The sequence below is a fragment of the Pongo pygmaeus genome, chromosome 2 (genome assembly GCF_028885625.2).
Source record: "Pongo pygmaeus isolate AG05252 chromosome 2, NHGRI_mPonPyg2-v2.0_pri, whole genome shotgun sequence".
NCBI lineage: Eukaryota > Metazoa > Chordata > Mammalia > Primates > Hominidae > Pongo > Pongo pygmaeus.
The window spans coordinates 74,978,844-74,999,761 of NC_085930.1; the positions used below are offsets into that span (position 1 = coordinate 74,978,844).

At 41.6% G+C, this 20,918-nt stretch overlaps 2 protein-coding genes and 1 long non-coding RNA gene across 6 annotated transcripts in view; 2 read left to right on the plus strand and 1 right to left on the minus strand.

Moving 5' to 3' along the window:
* Positions 1-5,103, plus strand: part of IL5RA (interleukin 5 receptor subunit alpha) — a 44,048-nt gene extending 38,945 nt beyond the window's left edge. Inside the window, exon 13 of one of the 2 annotated variants that reach the window (XM_054480115.1) lies at positions 1,126-5,103. In XM_054480115.1, the coding sequence (XP_054336090.1) occupies positions 1,126-1,212 (87 nt within the window). In that variant the 3' untranslated portion in view covers positions 1,213-5,103. The remainder of the gene's footprint in view (positions 1-1,125) is intronic. The other variant, XM_054480114.1, reaches the window with a different exon arrangement.
* Positions 5,104-10,340: 5,237 nt separating this feature from the next.
* The window catches only part of LOC129033763 (uncharacterized), a 28,917-nt gene continuing 18,339 nt past the window's right edge, over positions 10,341-20,918 (plus strand). The window contains exon 1 of the long non-coding RNA XR_008501664.1: positions 10,341-10,419. This is a non-coding gene — a long non-coding RNA (uncharacterized LOC129033763). The remainder of the gene's footprint in view (positions 10,420-20,918) is intronic.
* The window catches only part of LOC129033762 (contactin-4), a 988,873-nt gene continuing 980,387 nt past the window's right edge, over positions 12,433-20,918 (minus strand). For all 3 annotated transcript variants that reach the window (XM_054482749.2, XM_063661823.1, XM_054482751.2), the window contains 2 exons: positions 17,504-17,672; positions 12,433-15,371 (listed from right to left, as the gene is read on the minus strand). In XM_054482749.2, coding sequence (XP_054338724.1) covers positions 15,271-15,371; positions 17,504-17,672 — 270 coding nt within the window. In that variant the 3' untranslated portion in view covers positions 12,433-15,270. The remainder of the gene's footprint in view (positions 15,372-17,503; positions 17,673-20,918) is intronic.

The window sequence follows — 20,918 nt, forward strand, 5'->3', positions numbered from 1 at the left end:
GACAAGGTCTCACCAGGCTGGTCTCCAACTCCTGGGCTCAAGCTATGTTCCTGCTTCAGCCTCCCAAAGTGTTGGGATTACAGGCATGAGCCACGCCACCTGGCCTGAGCTTTCAATTTATGAGACTGGTTTCCAGCTGTTCCTTATTTCTACAATGGCCAAGAGAGGGTTCCTCCCCCAAATAGATTGCCTGTAAACTATTAAAAGTAAAATGGATAAAGGCAGGAGTCATGCCTGCTGTGTCCATCAGTGAATTCCCAAGACACAGCACTGTGGCTAGTGTGGAGCAGTTAGTAAAAAATATTTTGGATGATTAAATGAGATAAAGGAATAGGATCTCTTACAGGCAATTTTATTTTTTGTTACCAATTTTCCAATTATTATCAGCATTATTCATTATAGCCAAAATGGATCAGAACTGGCCAAAGTTAGGGGGATACTGTAGTAAATTATGGATGGAATATCATGAAGCTATCAAAAGTGATGCTGCCAAAGCACATTTAACAATGTAATTTACAATCAGTGATGACAGAGAGAAAGAAATCAATTTTTAAAGATGTGTATCCGGCCGGGCATGGTGGCTCATGCCTGTAATCCCAGCATTTTGGGAGGCCGAGGCGGGGGGGATCACAAGGTCAAGAGTTTGAGACCAGCCTGGCCAACATGGTGAAACCCCATTTCTACTAAAAATACGAAAATTAGCCAGGCATGGTGGTGCGTACTTGTAGTCCCAGCTACTTGGGAGGCTGAAGCAGGAGGATCACTTGAACCTGGGAGGTGGAGGTTGCAGTGAGCTGAGATCATGCCACTGCACTCCAGCCAGGGTGACAGACTGAGACTCTGTCTAAAAAAAAAAAAAAAAAAAGATGTGTATCCATATGACTTCAAGTAAGTCTAAAGAAAACATTACGCCTAGAAAGGCTTAGGAGAAGCAGTGGGCTGTGTTTGAGAGACAGGTGTATGGCTCGGTATCTTCTTCTTCTTCCCACTTTATTTTTCACATTTTCTTTGTGAACATTTACTATTTTTATTTTAAAAATAATAGACGTAAAGCCAATTGTAAAGATTTCAAAGAACCCAAAAGTTCTCTAAAAGACATCTAAGGAAAGATGATTTGTTTTGCAGAAAGCTGGGTCCAGTGAGACGGAAATTGAAGTCATCTGTTATATAGAGAAGCCTGGAGTTGAGACCCTGGAGGATTCTGTGTTTTGACTGTCACTGTGGCATCCTCTGATGAACTCACACACACATGCCTCAGTGAAAAGAAGAACAGGGATGCTGGTTCTTGGCTAAGAGGTGTTCAGAATTTATGGAACACTCAATTTAGCTGTGAAGCAATACACCCAGACACACCAGCCTTGCATCTCTTAAAAGTGTGGATGCTTCATCAAAATCTCCTTGCCCACATCAGGGAAGTTGATTCATCCAAGCATTTTGCCATGTTTTTTCTCCCCACACCGTACAGGGTAGCACCTCCTCACCTGCCGATCTTTGCAATTTGCTTGACTTACCTGACTTTTCTTGCACAAGAGACAGCTTTTAAGGCTAACGTCCAGCTGTATTTACTTCTGGCAGTGCCCATTTGGCTGTTTAAGCTGCCAATGGTAGCCCTCAGCTACCATCTGAGGAAGAAAGCATTTTGCACCAGCCTGGAGTGAATCATGAACTTGGATTCAAGACTATCTTTTCTATAACAAGTGAGAGCCACAAATTCCTCACTCCCCTACATTCTAGAATCATCTCTTTCTAGGTAGAGTGTGTGTGTGTGTGTGTGTATGAGAGAGAGAAAGAGAGAGAGAGAAATTTTCTCAAGCTCCAGAGGCCTGATCCAGGATACATCATTTGAAACCAACTAATTTAAAAGCATAATAGAGCTAAGATATCACCCCATATTAAAAGAAAGGACAGGATTTTGTTTAAATATTATATTCTTGAAGGAAGCCTTAATATTCTGGAAATATGCTGAGAAAGTCATTGAGCATAATTCAATCATGAAAGGGATCACTGAATCAAGAATGAACTTTCTGAAGAGATGTTTGCTGCCAAAGACTCCAGAACAACTTGTTGGTCAAGTAATGCCAGTCAATCCTAGTCTCTCAAGTTTGGAAAGGTTTCTACAAGGCCATCCCATCAAACATCCCAATATATACAGAAATTCTTCTTCCTAACATCTTCATATATGAGTCTGCATCCAGATTGGAGGCATTTGTGATGGGTGGTGAACTACAGGTGGAACCAAGTACAGGTGTGTTCTGGGCAGAGATGGGCAAGAGGAAGGAACCCAAACAGTGCTGATTCTACATGGCCCTGTGTCAAGAAGCTGAAGGCCTAAAAAGGAGGTAACAGTGCCCAGAATCCCCACCCGGCACACTCTTTAAATGCTTTCTGGAGGTGTTTTAGTCAGTTTTGATCCATCGGTGGGGACACACTGACCACCATATATTTCCAGGTTTGTTTGTTTTCTTAACTAACCTATAATTATCCACTATAACCAGCAGAGGGTTGAACCCTGGGTAATAGGCACAGAAACATCTTGAATCTTGACAAGCCTGCACTGTCTTATAGTAATCTGTATTACTGTCTCATTTTATAGTTGCAGTTACTAAGGTTCAGAGAAGTTGATAGGAAATGGCATAGTGAGGAGTTGAATACCAGGCTCAGGTGAAAGTGACCCCAGAAATGTGCGGAGGAGTGTCAGGGAAAGCTGAGGCCTGCTTAGGGGTGTGGCTGAGAAGGCAACACCCATGGAGGTGCTGCAATAGTTGGCAAAAAGTTTAAAATGTTTGGTCACTCAAATGATTCAGAATCTCAAACCTGCTTGTGGGGGTGGGGGGTGGGGGGTGGGGGGTGAGGGGTGGAGACAGTCTTGTTCTGTCACCCAGGCTAGAGTGTAGTGATGTGATCTTTGCTCACTACAACCTCCCTCTCCTGGGCTCAAGCCATCCTCCTCCCTCAGCCTCCCAAGTACTTGGGACTACAGGCGCATAACACCATGCCCAGTTAATTTTTGTATTTTTTTTTTTGTAGAGCTGGGGTTTTGCCATGCTGTCTAGGTTTGTCTGGAACTCCTGGGCTCAAGCGATACACCAGCCTCAGCCTTACAAAATACTGGGATTACAGGCATGAGCCACCATTCCTGGCCAGGAAACTGTATTTTTAATGAACACCTTAGGTCAGAATCAGAGGCACCTGGAGGGCTCATTAAGACACAGAGGAGTGGGCTCCATTCTTAGAGTCTCTAAATGAATAGGTCTGGGTGGGGTCTGAAAATCTGCATTTCTAACAAATTCTCAGGTGATGCTCATGCTGCTGGTCTCCAGGACACACTCAGAGAACTGCTGCTCCAGGAGAGTCTTATGAATACCAAAATTTGAAAATCAGCCGCTGAAGGAAGAAGTGACAGGAAAGGCCTGTCCCCAGAAAACTGTCCTTTTGGGGAGGCTTGGAGCACCCTGTCTGATCTCTTTCAAACCAGAGCCTAGACAGTTGGCATTGTGGAAACTGCCTCTGCTTAGGAGGCAGGAACAGAATCAGGGAGCTCCCCCACCACAAATGTGGCCAGCTGTTCAGTGCCTGGTGTGGTGCCCACTTCAGACTCCTCCCTCCAACTCAGCAGCCATAGATCACCTGGGCTCTGTGGAGCTCCTTGCCGCACTTCCCTGGGCTGGTACCATTATCTGGCCCTTGGTATATGTGTTTCAGGAGCAACACAAAGTAGCCCATTGGCCTTCTTGGTGGATTGAGAACTCCTTCCTCTCTTCTTGCCCTGTGGAACTCATAGTCATTCTTTGGGAACCCATAACCGTCATCACTTCTTCCATGAAGCCTTCAAAAGCAGAGTTGGTTGATCCCGCTTCTGGATTCTCATTCTGGGCCTCATACCCATGTTGGAGCTACTGCATTGTAGGATATACCATTAACAGCTGGGAGGCCTCCCCTCTAGACTGTGGGTTCCAGGAGGATGGAGCTTGTGTGAAATATGTCTTTTTATCTGCAGTGTCTAGGACAGTATCTGACTTAAGAAAATATAAATGTTTTTTAAACCCTCTGTCAGCCCTGATACGGCACCTTGTATATAGGTTAGACTGAACAGTATTTGGCAGAGATCCTCAAGGCCTACAATAATAACACGGGGAAGAAGCTGGGTGTCTAATGAGAATGTGGTTAGTCAGAAGCAACCAGGAGACACATGTGCCTAACAACTGGGCTACTGTGACCTGGATGTTTTTGCTGCCAAAGTGTCTAAATTGTTATGTATAAATTGCTGTGTAAGAGGTATTTCAGAAGTGGCTCATTTTGAGTGGTCTATACTGTTCTCACTAGCCTTGTCATAGCAAATCAAAGAGTTTGAAATTCACTTAACAGTAAACACCATCAGCAGCAGGTTGATGTAAAGTCATGATATTGGCTCCCATCTCTTGCCATCTCCCACTAGGACAAGGGTAGAGAGTCACTTTTCTCCTAGAGCCTCCACGGCCACGGGATCAGAACAAACATGCTTTTCCAAGATATCCGTTCCAATAGGGATTTTAGCCCAATTTCTTTCCTTGGCATTTGGAATTCACTGTGTGCAGCATGGGGGAGTGCTGGGGAGACTAGAGGGTGAAGGTCACGTTTGCCAACAGCCTGACCACCTGAGCCTCATTGAAATGCCTCAGACCTCAAGCTATTCATGCAGGCTGGGGACGAATCCACGTGGGCAAAGAACATCCTGATTAAAAATCCAAACGTTTTCATGGTGAGACTTATATGTGTCAGGACCATCTGCTGGTGGAATTAATAAGCCTGAGGTGCTAATTTGTTAAAGAAAAAGTAGATATCTGGAAGTGAGAACAGAGAACTGAAAACAATCTTTGATGGCACAAGTAAAGGTGAAAAACCTAATTAGAATAGGACTTGGTGCTAGCCTAAGGACTGTAGCTATTCCTGCTTCTACATCCTTCAAATTGAGTACCAGGGTGCAAATTTTTTCAAAACCATTCCTTCCTTTGGAATTTTGTATTGTACTAAAAGACAATAATGTTTATTTCCTGTTTTGTAGGTAATAGATGTGAATATAAATATGTTTCAGAATGAGAAATATTAAACATAAATGACAGTGAATTGTCTAAGTCTGCAATTAAAGAGGGGTGGGTACCTTTCTCATTTTTCCCCTAAATATTCCCCTTCTCTGTCCCCACTATTGTCTTCCTCCATCTCTCAGCTAGGACTATTACAGTAGCCTCTGAACTGAACTCATGTATTTCCTCTAGTATTTCCTCCCTTTGAAGGATCAATGTAAAAGGCACATCTGCCTAGATAACTCCCCATCACCTTCAAGTTAAAGCTCCTTTGAAGGCAAAGTCCACTATGACTCAGCTCCTTACTAGCTCTCCAGGCACATACCCAAATACTCCTACCTCTATTCTCACCAATGTGCTGATTATTTCCCTGTAGCTCCATGCTGTTGCATCACTCCATGCCTCTGCTGAAACTTTCTCTGGTGGAAAAAGCCTTTTCAACCTCTTTTCATTTTGTTGACACTTTGCTTTATCTTCTAAGTCTCGGCTCTTTGCCACCTGAAAATCTTTGCTCAGCTTCCAGTTTGAATTAAGTGTCCCTCTATGTTCCTTTTGTTTAATTCTATCAGTGATTGGACTTTATTTATTTTTTGAGACAGAGTCTGACTCTGTCGCCCAGGCTGGAGTACAGTGGTGAGATCTCGGTTCACTGTAACCTCCGCCTCCCGGTCTCAAGCCATTCTCCTGCCTCAGCCTCCCCAGTAGCTGGGACTACAGGCACGTGCCACCACACCCGGCTAATTTTTATATTTTTAGTAGAGACGGGTTTTCACTATGTTGGCCAGGATGGTCTCGATTTCTTGACCTCGTGATCCACCCGCCTAGGCCTCCCAAAGTGCTAGGATTACAGGCGTGAGCCACGGCGCCTGGCCTGGACTCTTTAACAATGTTCTGTCTCGTTTCCAGTGTAAACACTCTGAGGTCAAGAGCAGTGTCTGATTTATCTTTGTGTCCATAAGCCCCAAGTAGGAACTGACTGCTGGTTGGGTAACCAGACGAAGGAAAAGAAAGTGAGCTTATTAAATATTTATCAGAATAGAAAACAATATAGATTCTAAAGAACTAAGTTCTAATGGTAGGTTCATTTATTAAAGCTGTGTGGTTATAGCAGAAGTTAAATCGTCACTGGAGCTTAAATTAATGAAGTAATAAAAACTCACAGTTGGTGTGATGCTCGTCTCAGAAACGCTGCCCTCCACCTCAGCCGCCGCCAAACACCTGGGCTCCTCTGAGCTCCCTGCGCACCTCCCCAGCCGGCACCACCCACCATTTGGCTCTCAGTAGACATCTGCGTTGGTTGTCAGGAGCAACACAAAGCCGCCCATATGGCCCATGTGCATGATTTTAAAGTTCTAGCGGACTCTTTTAAACTTGAAGGTGTTTTATTAGGTTTGTTTCACTTATTAAAATTAAAAGTAAAGATTTGTCCCTGCCAAGTAATAAAGTGGAAGAACACATAAACCTGAGGGGAAAATTGCAAGAACGAAATCAGCAATAAAGTACTGGTGTCGTAGTTTAAAGGTCGGCAAGCTGCTGCTGCCTTTTTTTGTTTTTTTTTCTAAGACGGGGTCTCCTGTCTCACCCAGGCTGGAAAGGCTGGAGTGCAGTGCTGTGATCACCGTTCACTCCAGCCTCGACCTCCTGGGCTCAAGTGATCCTCCCACCTCAGCCGCTCCAGTAGCTGGGACCACATGGATGTGCCACCATGCCCAGCTAATTTATAAAAATTTTGTAGACACAGGGTCTCCCATGTTGCCCAGGCTGGTCTTGAACTACTGGGCTCAAGTGATCATCCAGCCCTTGGCCTCCCAAAGTGTTGGAATTGCAGGCATGAGCCACTATCCTTGACCAGCAAACATCTTCTTAAAGGGCTAGATAGTAAATATTTTCAGCTTTGAGGACCATATGGTCTTTGTGGCAGCCACTCAGTTCTTCCATGATAGCACAGAAGTGGCCATAGGCAATATATAAATCAGTGTGGCTATGTTGCAATAAATCTTTATTTACAAAAAAAGTGGGCAATGAGCTAGATTTTCCCAGAGGGCCAATATTTACACATGGCTTAATGGATTCAAAATATGCGTGAATGTGTTTTTCTTTTCTTTTTTTTAAGAAAAGCAACCAATTTGGGAAAATAACAATTATGTTTAATCAAATAAAAATCATTCTATCCTGGGGGATTAATGGTAAAAAAAAAAATTGTGTTTGACTGAACTTAACCTCATTATAAGTAGGTTTTGCAAGAAAAACAGGTCCAGCATTCTGTTCATACCTTTATCTGTCGCACTATTCACACCATCCTTCAGTAAGTGTATTTCTGTCTCCTTCAGTGAACCATGAGGGAAACCTTAACCCTATTTATCTCAGTTTCTCCAGTGCCCAGCAAGTGCTTGACACCTAGTATGCACTCAATATCTTATTTGGTAACCACTAAATTCAAGAGGAACAACTGGGCCAATTCTAACTGCCAGTTATTTGGTCTCGGATATTTGGTCCCAACATTGTAGTTGATATATGATGCATCCACTACATAGTTTTCCAACTAGCTGTGCTGTGGCTTATGTTCTTGGCCACAAGCCCATTTTTTTTAACCTTTCAGAATATTTCTGGAATCCCTTCCACCTGCTTTAACACCTTCTTGCCACATAATGTGGGCCTTTGCTGGGGAAAGATTCCCTTGTCTTAAAACTCTTTTCTGGGCTGAGTGTGGTGCCTCACGCCTGTAATATCAGCACTTTGAGAGGCCGAGGCAGGTGGATCACCTGAGATCAGGAGTTCGAGACCAGCCTGACCAACATGGAGCAACCCGTCTCTATTAAAAATACAAAATTAGCCAGGCGTGGCGGCGCATGCTTGTAATCCCAGCTACTCAGGACGCTGAGGCAGGAGAATCACTTGAACCCAGGAGGCAGACGTTGCAGTGAGCCAAGAGTGCGCCATTGCACTCTAGCCTGGGCAACAAGAGCAAAATTCCGTCTCAAAAAACAAAACAAAACAAAACAAAAAACCTCTTTTCTGCCAGCTCTAAGAGGAACTTCACCCATCAGCCCTGTCTCTCTGGACACACACACATCCCATCCTCACACCATCCAAGGAAAAGCGGGAAGGAGAGTTCAGCAAACGAAACAGAACTCAAAACAGCAAACTTCATGTCTCGCCCTCAGAGCCACTGACCTTCAGAGATCTGACAACACATCAGCAAGACCCTGAAGTTTTGAATTACAAATTAATTACTTCAATGGGAGTAATGAAGACCTCCTGGCGTAAGTTTGCCAGATTTAGCAAATAAAAATAAGAGGCTCAGTTAAAGTTGAATTTCAAATCAATATCACATGGGACATACTTATAGTAAAGAAGCATAACTTTTTTTTTTTTTTTTTACCTGAAATCCTAGTTTAATGGGTCCTCTCCTATTTTATTGGGTAATCCTGATCTTGCAGGGTAGCCGGACTTTAAAGAAACAGCTCTAAGACACCTGAAGTCAAGGACAACGAACATGCAAAAAACAACATTTGCAGTCAAGGAAAGAGAAGCAGAGAAACTGGGCCACTTTAGAGCAGCCTGAAGCTCATGACTGCCTTTCCTTCTTGTTGCTATATGGGAACCATATCTATCTGTCTATTTATCTATCTACCTTATTGTTTATGTATCATCTATTTACAGATAGAGACATCTAATGTTTTGGAGTAGGGCCCTAAACCCAAGCCACCAGCATTTCAATTCCTGGCCTCTCTGATCAACTGTGTGATCAGGGACAAATGTGAACCTGTCAACCTCAATCCCCTGTGTATAAAATAGGAATAATAAATGGTAACTAAATCAGTAGGTTGATTTGCACTGAGTCTGGCACATATTATAAGCATAATCACTGTTTACTATTATTATCAGTGCATTTCTCTGTATTGTGACAAAATACTGTTACTGGTGCCTTGGCTTCCTGACACATATATGAATGCCACATCATTCTTCTATGCCCAAAATAGTGCCTGGTACAGAGAGGGCTGCCAATAGTCCCACACTGAATAACTAAAACCCTCTCCAGGGACCTATCCGATCCCATTCCTCCAGATGGCTGTGCCCTGGACATGGCCAGCACTCAGAACTTCTCCACCTCCAGCATCTGAACCTCAGACATCTCACCCTTCTACCTCACCATTTCCTCTGGCCTACCTACTTGTCCTAGAATGTTCTCTAGTTGAACTTCAGAGTCAAGTTCCTTACTCCATCCTGTCCTTTCTCTAAGTACTTATTTCTAGGTGTATGAAATGCACTAACGAGTGTATGTTCCAAATTCTAGTCCCTTTTTTTTTTTTATATGAGACGGAGTCTCACTCTGTTGCCCAGGCTAGAGTGCAGTAGGGCAATCTCAGCTCACTACAACCTCTGCCTCCCAGGTTCAAGCGATCCGCCTGCTTCAGCCTCCTGGGTAATGGGGACTACAAGCACGTGCCACCATGCCCAGTTAATTTTTGTATTTTTAGTAGAAACGGGGTTTCACCATGTTGGCCAGGCTGGTCTCGAACTCTTGACCTTGTGATCCCCCCACCTCGGCCTCCCAAAGTGCTGGGATTACAGGTGTGAGCCACCATGCCCAGCCCTGACTTTCTAATTGTCTGTGTTACTTTGGGCTTCTTATATAACCTCCTTGCTTCCATTTCATAAATAAAAAAGGAATAAAAACCTGTGTCCTCCCCTTATTAGTGTGAAAAGCACTTTGAAAACTAGAAAAACAAATTAAAGATACTAGTATTTGTTAAAGTCCTAGGACATATATATTTCCTGGTATAGTTTGTGTTATTCATAACAATAAGGACACGGCAAAAACCCAGTTTACAGAGAATGGGGATATCACATGTAATCGCATCTATATTTAAGTAGCTCAGCCTTCCAATTTCCAGACTTTCAGATCGATCATATGGTTGACCTTTTTTAAAAGAAGCTTTCTCTCTATGTGATCTATATCATTAGAGCTCTGCTAATCTACCACAGCCCATAACTGCTGGTGATAAAGGATAGAGGCCAATTTTGTTTAAACTGTGATCTCTGTTGAGTATTGTAGTTTACAGCTGAGTTGCAGAGCTGGAACATTTAATCTGCATGGCCCATTTAGCACAAGGGGAAAAGGGGCCTCTGCAGAATGGGCAGCCTGACTTGCATTTAGTAATCACACTCTGGCAGGGGGCCTGAGGAAACCACAGGAAATGGGGCCAGATATTCTCCTCCCTCTAGGTCTGAGATGGGGGTGACACAGGCCTGGTGCCTGGGAGCACAATGAGGAACCATACCCAGATGCCAATGCTGAGGTGCTGTGTGTCTACTATAAGGGGGAAGACACCAACAAAAATGATTTAAATACAAGGTACAAAGGGATGACTGACATGAGTGGGTACTGACCCCATCCCCTGGAGGTCAGAGAAATGCGAGGTCAATTTCAGATGGGGAAGCTGAGGGAGGCTTTGTGCAAAACCTGGCATCTGAATGGGAACCCTACTGCCTAAGTTTGAATTAGTTGATTGTATGATTAAAATTATCGAATATTAACATTTATATTAAGAAGCGATCATGTTTAAATAAAAGGTGATAATGGATGTGCCAACTGAGTTCCACTCATTTTGGTGATAAGAAGCATCCACATCCTACATCTGTGGTTCTAGTAAAGTCCCTTGAGAAAAAGAACAATAACAGATGATAAAATCATCGCTGTTTGGAGAGCCATGCATTTAGAGCTTTACAAACTTTATCCTCCCTAATAAGTAGCAAATCATTACAACGCACCCCAGGCAGTCAAACTCCAGGATCCACATCCTTAGTCTTTGTATTAGGCTGCCTTTGTAAGGCCTCAGTGTCTGGCATTTTGTAATGGAAAAATCTGGGGTATGTCCACACATTGAATATAAGTCCTTGATTTTAAAGGCTTGCCTTTCAGATCACTATGGTTGGCCACATAACGTTTTTAGCCAGAACATTTTGCTAATTGTAACAACAGGAAAATAACAGTCACTTCTTGATTATAAGTGTTAACGGAGGAGAACAGTAGCATCGATAATCCAATGTAGTGAACAAAAATCACCTGTTGGTTGATTACATTAGATTACTCTAAAAACTGCATGACATTTTTGTTGTTAATTATGTGCTATTTGTATACTTTTCATAACTAACATTCTTTGAGCATATTTGTAGTGAGGCAAGGTGGTGGAAGAGACTGGGTAAAGGTTAATCAGGATTTAACATTGCCTCCTGGATATAAACAACCACAATTTTGATGGTGGGAATAACACAATCATTCTATCTTAATATCAAAGCCTATGCACCTCCTACCTCACAGGCTGGAAGAATTCAGAGCTTACCTGAGCAATGAAGCTTATCATCTGTGTCTTCTGTGCCCATGGAAAGGTGCTGCTTTGTATGTAGCATGTGTGGGCTCCATAGAAAGTAGGTACACTGAGAGAATCCAAATATCTGGCACAATAGAATTTCCTTTCATACAGTTAAATCACAAGTGGACTACACACACACAAAAGCGGGTAAGAGTAAGCACTTTGAAAGGTCAAACAAGCAAAGCAAATTTTCCTAGTGCTCCTCCTTCAGAAAAAAATCTCAAGCAGCAGTATAGTCATTCCACTCGAGTGTATTACTCGGGCTAAGGGCCTAAGTCCCCTTGGCTGGCTAAGCATAGAAAATCTGTTACTTATACCAACCCAGAATTTCTTCTCTTACCTTTGGAAAACGGCATCTTAATTTTCCTTTAACTATCCCTCCCCTATGAGTACAGGCTTAGTCTGATCAAGGTACTCTGGCTGTGGAACTCGAATGGAACTGCTCACTTTCCCAGGAATCTGAATATTGAGCATAATGGCGTCAAAATTGGAAACAAAGCTGATTCATCCCCACAATAGCACCCCAAAAAGACTTTCCAAAGTTCCCACTGTCTGGACCCGCAGAATGGCCTGGTTCTTATTCTCCTCAAGACTTGGTCCTTCAGTGTTTCCTTGGCTCATGTGATGTAACCTGTGTCATTCTAATTCCTTACTTTTGTTTGCTCAAGTTACCCAGGGTTGTTTCTTTGCTTACAACCAGTGGACCCTACCTGAGGCAACCATGAAAGCCAACAAATGAGACAAGTTTGGGTGGAGATGCTCATGGGGCACTTTCTAAAACATCTTCAATTTGGTTAGACTCAACTAATCCAGGACCTCATTTACCCAATGATGAAGCCAATTGGTCAAAGACTTCTTCCAGGTACAAAGTTAGAAGCCAGGCCTTTTAACGTTTTTCAGCACATCACGAAAGTAATGACACAGTCTTCCCTGTTGGTTTGCTATGGCACACAGGCAGGCAACTGATGCAAAATGCTACTTCAAAGACCCCTTCATTCAATTAATCAGTGAGTATTTATTGCAAGGCACTGTGCTAGGCACTATGGAGAGTACATGGAAGATAAGACCAAAGTCCCTGCCCTCAAGGAGCTTACAATCTAGTTGGGAAGACAACGCATACATACAAGAAAAAGTAAGTAACAATACAGGAGTTAAATTAAAATGCAAGATAACAGTACAAGAGATTTCCAAAAGTAGTATCTGATTAATTACTAAATAAGCGGCATTGATAGGGGTTGCAACTAATTCCAAGGAAGAATGTCATAAAGGACTGAAGCATGGGAAGTCTTTGCAGACAAACTGGGGCTGGAGCTACCCTAGGACAGCTGGGTCTGAATGGGAGAGAAGGGTGGAGAGGGCATTTCAGGAAGGGGCAGCCATAAGACTAAAGGCACAGAGGTGAGACCAAAAGCAAGCAGTGTTCAGGGGTCAGGGAGGGCTTAATGTGGCTGCATACACAGTTAAATTGTTTTGGATTAAAAAGGGCCTTAAGGGCTGGGTGTGGTGGCTCATGCCTGTAATCCCAGCACTTTGGGAGGATCACCTGAGGTCAGGAGTTTGAGACCAGCCTGACTAACATGGTGAAACCTCGTCTCTACTAAAAATACAAAAATTAGCCCAGTGTAGTGGTGGGCGCCTGTAATCCCAGCTACTTGGGAGGCTGAGGCAGGAGAATTGCTTGAACCTGGGAGGCAGAGGTTGCAGTGAGCTGAGATTGCAACAATGCACTCCAGCCTGGGTGACAGAGCGAGACTCCGTCTCAAAAAAAAAAGAGCCTTAAATGCTCAAGCTTAGAACTTATCCTTTTAGCAATCGGGGTGAGGGAAACAACAGATATACTTACAGTAAATATACAAAAGACTTAGGTAATCAAGAGAAAATATTCAAGTCTCATCTTCAGGACATTTACTTGTGGATTAGGACCCTCTCTATTTCCAAAGAGGATTTGAAATGGTGCTTCAGGGTTGCCAATTCCAAAGGAAAAGCTCTGGGTCATCTAGATTTGGGTAGAGACTTTTGAGTCCCTCTATGATCCCAAATTATAACTAGCACAAAGGTAAGCTAACAAATTCCCTGACAGGCAGGCAGGAAAAATGCTCCCAAAAGACAAGTATCTTTACAAATGACAGAATATTTATTAACAATACCTTTAAAAAAGATTACATATGCTAGATCACTGGTAAATATCATTTACACTGGGTTTGGGAACTCCCTGGGTGTCATTTTTTTTTCATTCATTTTATTATTTTGTTGATTTTTTTTGCATGTGATTTTAAATTTTATTTTAACATAGAAGTAACCATATCAAACTAAGAAAGGAACACAGCTTGAAATACTGACAATATTTTTTTTCCGGTTACCACCCTAGTTTTTACACAAATGGAATCCCGATTATGACTTTATTGATAAATATAACTAGAAGGTTGAAAAGTTATATTATTTGTAAGCAAAAATGACAAATTACAGCAAATTTGAGTTCTCTGAGAAAGAAGAAAAGGTGGCAGCATGTTTACATGAGAAAATGTTTATAGAAAATTTCATTGCCTTTTATGTCACTGTTCCACTAGGGTTTGCTTACAAAACCTTTCCCATTGTAACAAATAGTTCTTTTCATAAGAATACAGTTTTGTTGATATTGTCATTTTCCAGTGTGTGATTTTAAGACTTAGAAGGTAAAGCATATAAAGCAACTAGGCTACCTATTGCAAAACAGAATCATCAAGAAACCATACAATTGTACTAAAGATCTTTTATAGAGTCATATTAAAAATTCTTGCAGCAACTATTTGTTGAAATAGGAGAAGTCTTCCAAACTCCATATGTAATTTTGATTCAAAAGAAGGGCTCTATTATTACAGAGATACACATATTATATATAAGAAATTTTGTAAAGAAATTATGAATCCATTGACAGATAATTACTTTTTTTAAATTTACATTCAAAATAGATACAGTTAAAGATAATAAAATTATCTTTTATCCTTTGAAAGACTTGGTTGACTATAGTAACTTTTGGTCTATGTTACTACAGGATATATGTTACGTCAAATTTAATGTCTAAGATAATGCTACTACAAAGACAATGCTAACTTAGTTGAGTGAAAAGAAAATCTTACTGTACAATGCTAAATTCAGGGATGGTAATATTGCACAAGGTGCCTCTTGGGCAGTAAATTTAGCTTTTGAGATTGCAGCCATTCCTGAAACCATCTCAAGTTGTGTTGAACAACAAAATTCACGATGGCATGGGAAAACATATTGTACATGTCAAAAGGACTTGATTCAATGCATTAACCACTAGAAGAGTAGTTTGCATACAACAGCCTTGAGTTATAGACCAAGTCTTCAGCTGTTCTGCCATGAGATCCTTGTAAAACTGTACAAGTAATTTGCAATTTATTTACCGAGATGAGTTTCAAACTCTGTCTTTAAAGGAAATATTTTCAAATTATAATTGCATGATTGTGTTGCCCATAGCATTTTACAGCCGAGGAAAAAATTAATATCTACATTATATGTTAACTTTAAAAAATTCTATAAAACACTAAATATATAATAAAAAATATGCATATAAGGACATATGTAAACTGCTTTGGTAACATCATATTACAGATGTCTTCAGTGCATTGCAGAGTTTCCAAAGAAACTTCAGACAAAGCTAGATTTGCTTTGAGGAAGTACTGTATAATGCCATTCCTAAAGAAGCAAAAAACATTTTTATTCCAGTAATAAGATGTACTTGAACAACAATATTACTTAGTACTGGGTGTCTTCAAAACAACTAGCTAAATGTTGCTTATATTATAAACAGCAAGTCCTTTAGATAACTTTTGTCATAAACTGGACCTAGCTGTGAGGGAAATCATTATTGTACTGATGGCTGACAGCGTACATGCATTCGAAGTGGAAGCCCCGGATCCTCTTGCGTAGGCATCTGAAAAGAGAGAACAAATTCACTCAAAACAGCCCCATCCTGGCTTCAAAGGGAAGAGGGGCCACAGGGCTTTTTGAAACAGCAGAACTGCATGGACTCTACTGGAAATGACGATCAAAGTCTTAATGGCTTTTAAATATCAGTTCTATGACTACCAAGCTATGAACCTGAGAGTAGGGTATAGGACAGCCCTGTACCTCCGTCAAAGCATTTGTAAAATAAGGATGTTCCCATCTAATGTGAGAAGAAACTTCAATATTACTAGGAACAATACTGATAAACACCATGCTATGTCGATGATACAACAAAATGAAAATTGCTATTCCCTTTTGAACTCTATCTTTGTGCTGGGCACAGATGAATATAACACTTAAATCTTGTAAAAACTGGATGAAGGCCGGTATTATTACTACCTCACTTAACAGATGGTGGTAATTTGTGCCCAGAGAAATAAAGTAACTTATCTAAGATCACCCAGCTAGTAAATGGCTAAATCGGGGTTCAAACCCATGCCTGTCTAAATCTACCCCTTTTCTGCAAACAAAATAGCCTCAATCCTTTTTTAAATTTTCTTATGGGTCTTACACTTTTCATAGTAAGAAGCTATCAACTGTCATTCGGGGGTTCTTCAATCTTGTAAGGTCTCTTTGACCAACATAATGAAAAATCTCTTGAAACCGATCATGTTTGGCTCACAGTCACTTCCTTGTTATCTAATAATTACACCAATATATTGCTTAATATATGTTTTTGTAATGAATAAAACCAGGAATCATCAGTCTACCTAAAAATACCAATCCCTGCAATGATAAGAAAGTATGAAGTATAAAGTCAGATTTTTAATGAAGTGAGATAAATAAACCCCAATCTTGTATTTTCGTGACCTGGAGATTACTTCCACATCTCACCAAAAATCTGGCTCCCTTTCGACAGAAGTTAGAGGCTTTGTTTGGTGAAGTGTAGAATCCAATTGTCCCCACTTTCAAGACAAAAATGCCTTTTGTGTTTGTATGCAAAAAAGATGCAGTAAATATAAACTCCATCCAGAAACACTGGCATATCACCCCTTAGCAGAGGGATGTCACATGGCTAAAAGTCAGGATGGTGGTGAGGATTTTGTCCATAATTTAAAATATCATCTTTTTACCAATGTCTTGAAAATGTATATCTCCAGCCTTCACTGCTCCCCTAATCTCCAGACTGAAATCTGAAAGCCTGTGAAAATCTACACTTAGATATCTAACCTCAGTCTTTTTTTTTATTGCTGTAAAATACACATAACAAAATTAGCATTTCAACTCATTTAAAATGTACAAATCAGTGGTACTAAGTATACTCCAATGTTGTGCAACCAGCACCACTCTCAAGCTCCATAACTTTTTTGTCACCCCAAATGAAGACCCAGTACCTAAACCCCCATTCCCCACGGACCAGCCACTGCCAATCACTAGCCTCACTTCTGTCTCCATAGATTTGGCTATTTTGTCTTTTTTTCTTTAAATAAATGAGATCACACACAACAACAAAAAATAATATGCTGTTAAGATACTTATAAACACGGTATTTGTAAAAACAGAATTGAATGTATTTGCTCAAAAAGAATATGCTATTCAACAACATTTGAAAGTGAAGATAATCTTGACTATAGAGAGACATACACATTGATGCACATGTTACATGCACCCATTCAAAATAAATAGTAAATTCAAAATATTTCCAAGACATTGAACTGCATACACTGTTTCACTGGAGAAAAACTGCTACAGCATACTTAACAATGCTTTTCCTTGTTCCTTCTGACTGAGTCATGCTTTTAACTTTCAAAACTGTAATTCTGGGGCTACAATAGATGCAATGCAAACTACACAGGTTGACACGGAAAAACCTTAGTGACTGATTTGGGTCTGCTTTAATCTGATTTTTGATTAGCAGCTGAATAGATCAGTCAACACGGGCAAACTGATTTTTGCATGAAACTGCCTATGGCCAGCAAACATCTGGAGAAGGGGGGTAGTGTTCTCCTTTTTTATTTTAAGTCTTCTTTTGCAGGCTGAATGTCTTTCAAGCCCTGACTCATCTGGAAGGCTGATAAGACAGGCAGGAGAAAAGGGAGAAAAAAAAGGCATTCTCACTTGATATCTTTGGAATTCGAATTTGTTCACTGCTGCTGCCATCTCCTCCGTCGCTGAATGGCTTAATTTCTATTATATAATCTTCATCGAAAGGCAAAGAAAGCTCCACCGATGTTTTATTTGTTTCAATGACAGATGTGCTGCTTTGTCTGTTCCATCTGTACAAGACCTGCCAATAAAGAAAGAACAGGTGTCACCTGCCGTCTTCAAAAAGGCCCCAAATATGGAGCATTCATTTGTTTTCACCTCTGGGCACGAGCAAAATGCAGGGATGTAGAGGTTGTCTGGCTGCCCACTTGCATTTGGAAGTCTCATTTGTGGTGAGAGTCATGACTGCAGCTACCGTTTTATTCCGAGGAAATTGCTGAAAGGATATTGTAACAGGGGCATCAGCAACATGATTCTACCTATTGCCTAGCCTCTTGGAGGCTCAGTTGACACACCTGGGAAAATGGAAAATATGAGTAGCTCCTTAAGGATGTACAGTGCTCAGTTACACATCGGGGCTTTGGCATCAGAATAAACTTGGCCACTGTGGGATCACAGGACACTTTACCTTTCTGAGCCTCACTTCAGTCATCTGTAAAATGGGGACAATAATACCCACACTTCTGGAGTGTGTTTTCAAGATTGCACAAGGAGGCTGGGTGCAGTGGCCCATGCCTATAGTCTCAGCACTTTGAGAGGCCAAGGTGGGTGACTCACTTGAGGCCAGGAGTTCGAGACCAGCCTGGCCAACATGGTGAAACCCTGTCTCTACAAAAAATACAAAAATTAGCCAGACATGGTGGCACACACCTGTAATCCCAGCTACTCCGGAGGCTGAGGCAGGAGAACTGCTTGCACCTGGGAGGCGGAGGTTGCAGTGAGCCGAAATCAAGCCACTGCACTCCAGCCTGGGCGAGAGAGCAAGACTGTCTCAAAAAAATAAAATTAAAAAAAATAAAAAAGATTGCACAAGGTTTGAATCTGGTGAGGGCCTAGCTTAGAGGAAGCATGTAAGAAATAGTATCTTTGAAGGCTTAAAGATAATCAGAGAACATACATGGCAAAGGTTTGAGCACAAGCCAGGCACAATAAGTTATGATCATGACTCTTAGAGACAGGACATTTCAGCACAAGGAGAAAATATCTGAAAGGCAAGAGTAGTAACCTCCCATTCCTTTCCTCTGGAACCCCACTTTAAGGGGCTAGGTAGCAAAGAGGCAACCATTGTCACCCTAGACATATCTGCAGCTTGCAACAGTCCTGTTTTCATCTTAGGCCTCCCATGGGTTCTGAGTTTGGAGGTGGATTCATTTGATGAGGTGGCCAACTAGCCTCCTAAAAATGCATTCACCTACCTGGGATTGCCTGCTGTGATTGGCATTTACTCCAATCAGGAACAAAATATACAGGTCTGGGAAAGTGTGCCTTTACCTATAGAACCACTAAAGCTCATCCTCTGCAGTTTCCCCTGACAATTAAAAAGATAGGGTTGGATGAGGTCAGTGGTTTTTGGTCCTGACTGCATGTTAGAACCACTGGGGTGCTTGTAAAATACTTATGCTGTAGCTCAGTGGTTTTCAACAGGGTGGGAGGGGCAGGGGAGCAATTTTGCCTCACAGGGAGGTATCTGGCAATGTCTGCAGACATGTTTGTCAAAACATGTCCTCCAGGTGTTGTGGATAGAGAGACCAGCGATGCTGCTGAACAGTCTACAATGCACAGAGCAGCGCCACAACAAAGAACTCTCTAGCTCAAAGTGTTGACTATGAGGAGGTCAGAAACCCTGCTCCAGTTCCACTCTAGCCTGCCTAAGACTGCACAGAGGTGGGATCCAGGCTGTAGTTGTTTTTTAAAAGATCATCAGGAGATGTTAATATGGGATAGGCATCATGATTAGATGAATTAGATGAGTAGTTCTCAAATTCATGCGTGATCAGAATCACCTGGAGAACTTGTTAGAACACAAATTGCTGGTCCCCATTCCTGGAGTTTGTGATTAGTTCTGGGATGGGACCTGAAAATCTGCATTTCTGACAAGTTCCCAGCTAATGCCAGTGCTGATGGTCCAGGGATCATGCATTGAGAAGCATGAGATTAGCTCATCCTTCCCTAAGATCCCTTATAAATTCTGATCTGCTGAGGCTACAGACATAAGGTCACTCTTGTGTCTCAAGACAAAACCAGACACAAGTGAAATTCATAAAATTCCCTTAGAATGGTTTAGAACCCATCTGTTCCCTGGCATTTCATCACCTTAATTTATATCTCTCTAATACAAGGTGGAAAACACAATTTCCTTAAGGTAGAAAGATTCATAAGCGTCCCCTTCTTCTCCACAGCATCAGTTGTATCAGACCCAGCATCCCCTTGCTAATGATTAGGCACAAATAAATCCTCAGGCACATTCAGGAGTGTCAAAGCTTCTCATCACGGACCTCCAGGAGAACGGGCTGGCTGATGGGATGCAAGGTCACATCTGGCTTTGAGGAATAAATTGCTGCTTTGATTTACCTCTGGTCCTCGCAAGAGCTCAGAGGATTCAGCTTGTTTCAAATATAAATCCAAAAGAAACACTACCAGGAAAAAGCAGCACTTTTATCAGCACTGCTTATCAGTCTTGCAATATTAGGGACTGCAGCAGAACCCAAATAAAGTCCTGTAAAGCCTTTATTTACACCAAACATTTGCTTGAGCTGATTGACTTGAAGGCTGTGCTTGCATTTGATATAATCTAGGGTGGAAGACAAGGGGAAAGAATGGATTTGTGGGAATAATGATAATAGCAGCAAATATTATAGACTACTTCTACTATTTAATGTCTGAACACTGTATGTTCTAAATCAGGCGTGTCCAATCTTTTGGCTTCCCTGGACCACACTGGAAGAAGAAAAATTGTCTTGGGCCACACATAAAATACACTAACACTAATGATAGCTGATGAACTTTCAAAAAATTGCAAAAAAAATCTTACAATGTTTTAAGAAAGTTTATGAATTTGTGTTGGGCCACATTCAAAGCCATCCTGGGCCACATGCAGCCTGTGGGCTGTGGGCTGGACAAGCTTGTTCTAAATGCTTATGTGGATAACCTCTTAAGGAAGGCAATGTTATTATTCTGATTTCAAAGATGAGAACTTGATATGTGGAGATGTTAAGCAATTGCCCGGTCTCATGACTGGTAAGTGGTGGATCCTGCATTCAAACCTAGGCAGTCTGGCTCCAGAGCCTGGATTTTTCTTTCTTTTTTCTTTTTTTTTTTTTGAGACGGAGTTTCACTCTTATTTCCCAGGCTAGAGTGCAATGGTGTGACCTCAGCTCACTACAACCTCCGCCTCCTGGGTTCCAGCAATTCTTCTGCCTCAGCCTCCCAAGTAGCTAATATCACAGGCATGTGCCACCATGCCTTGCTAATTTTATATTTTTAGCAG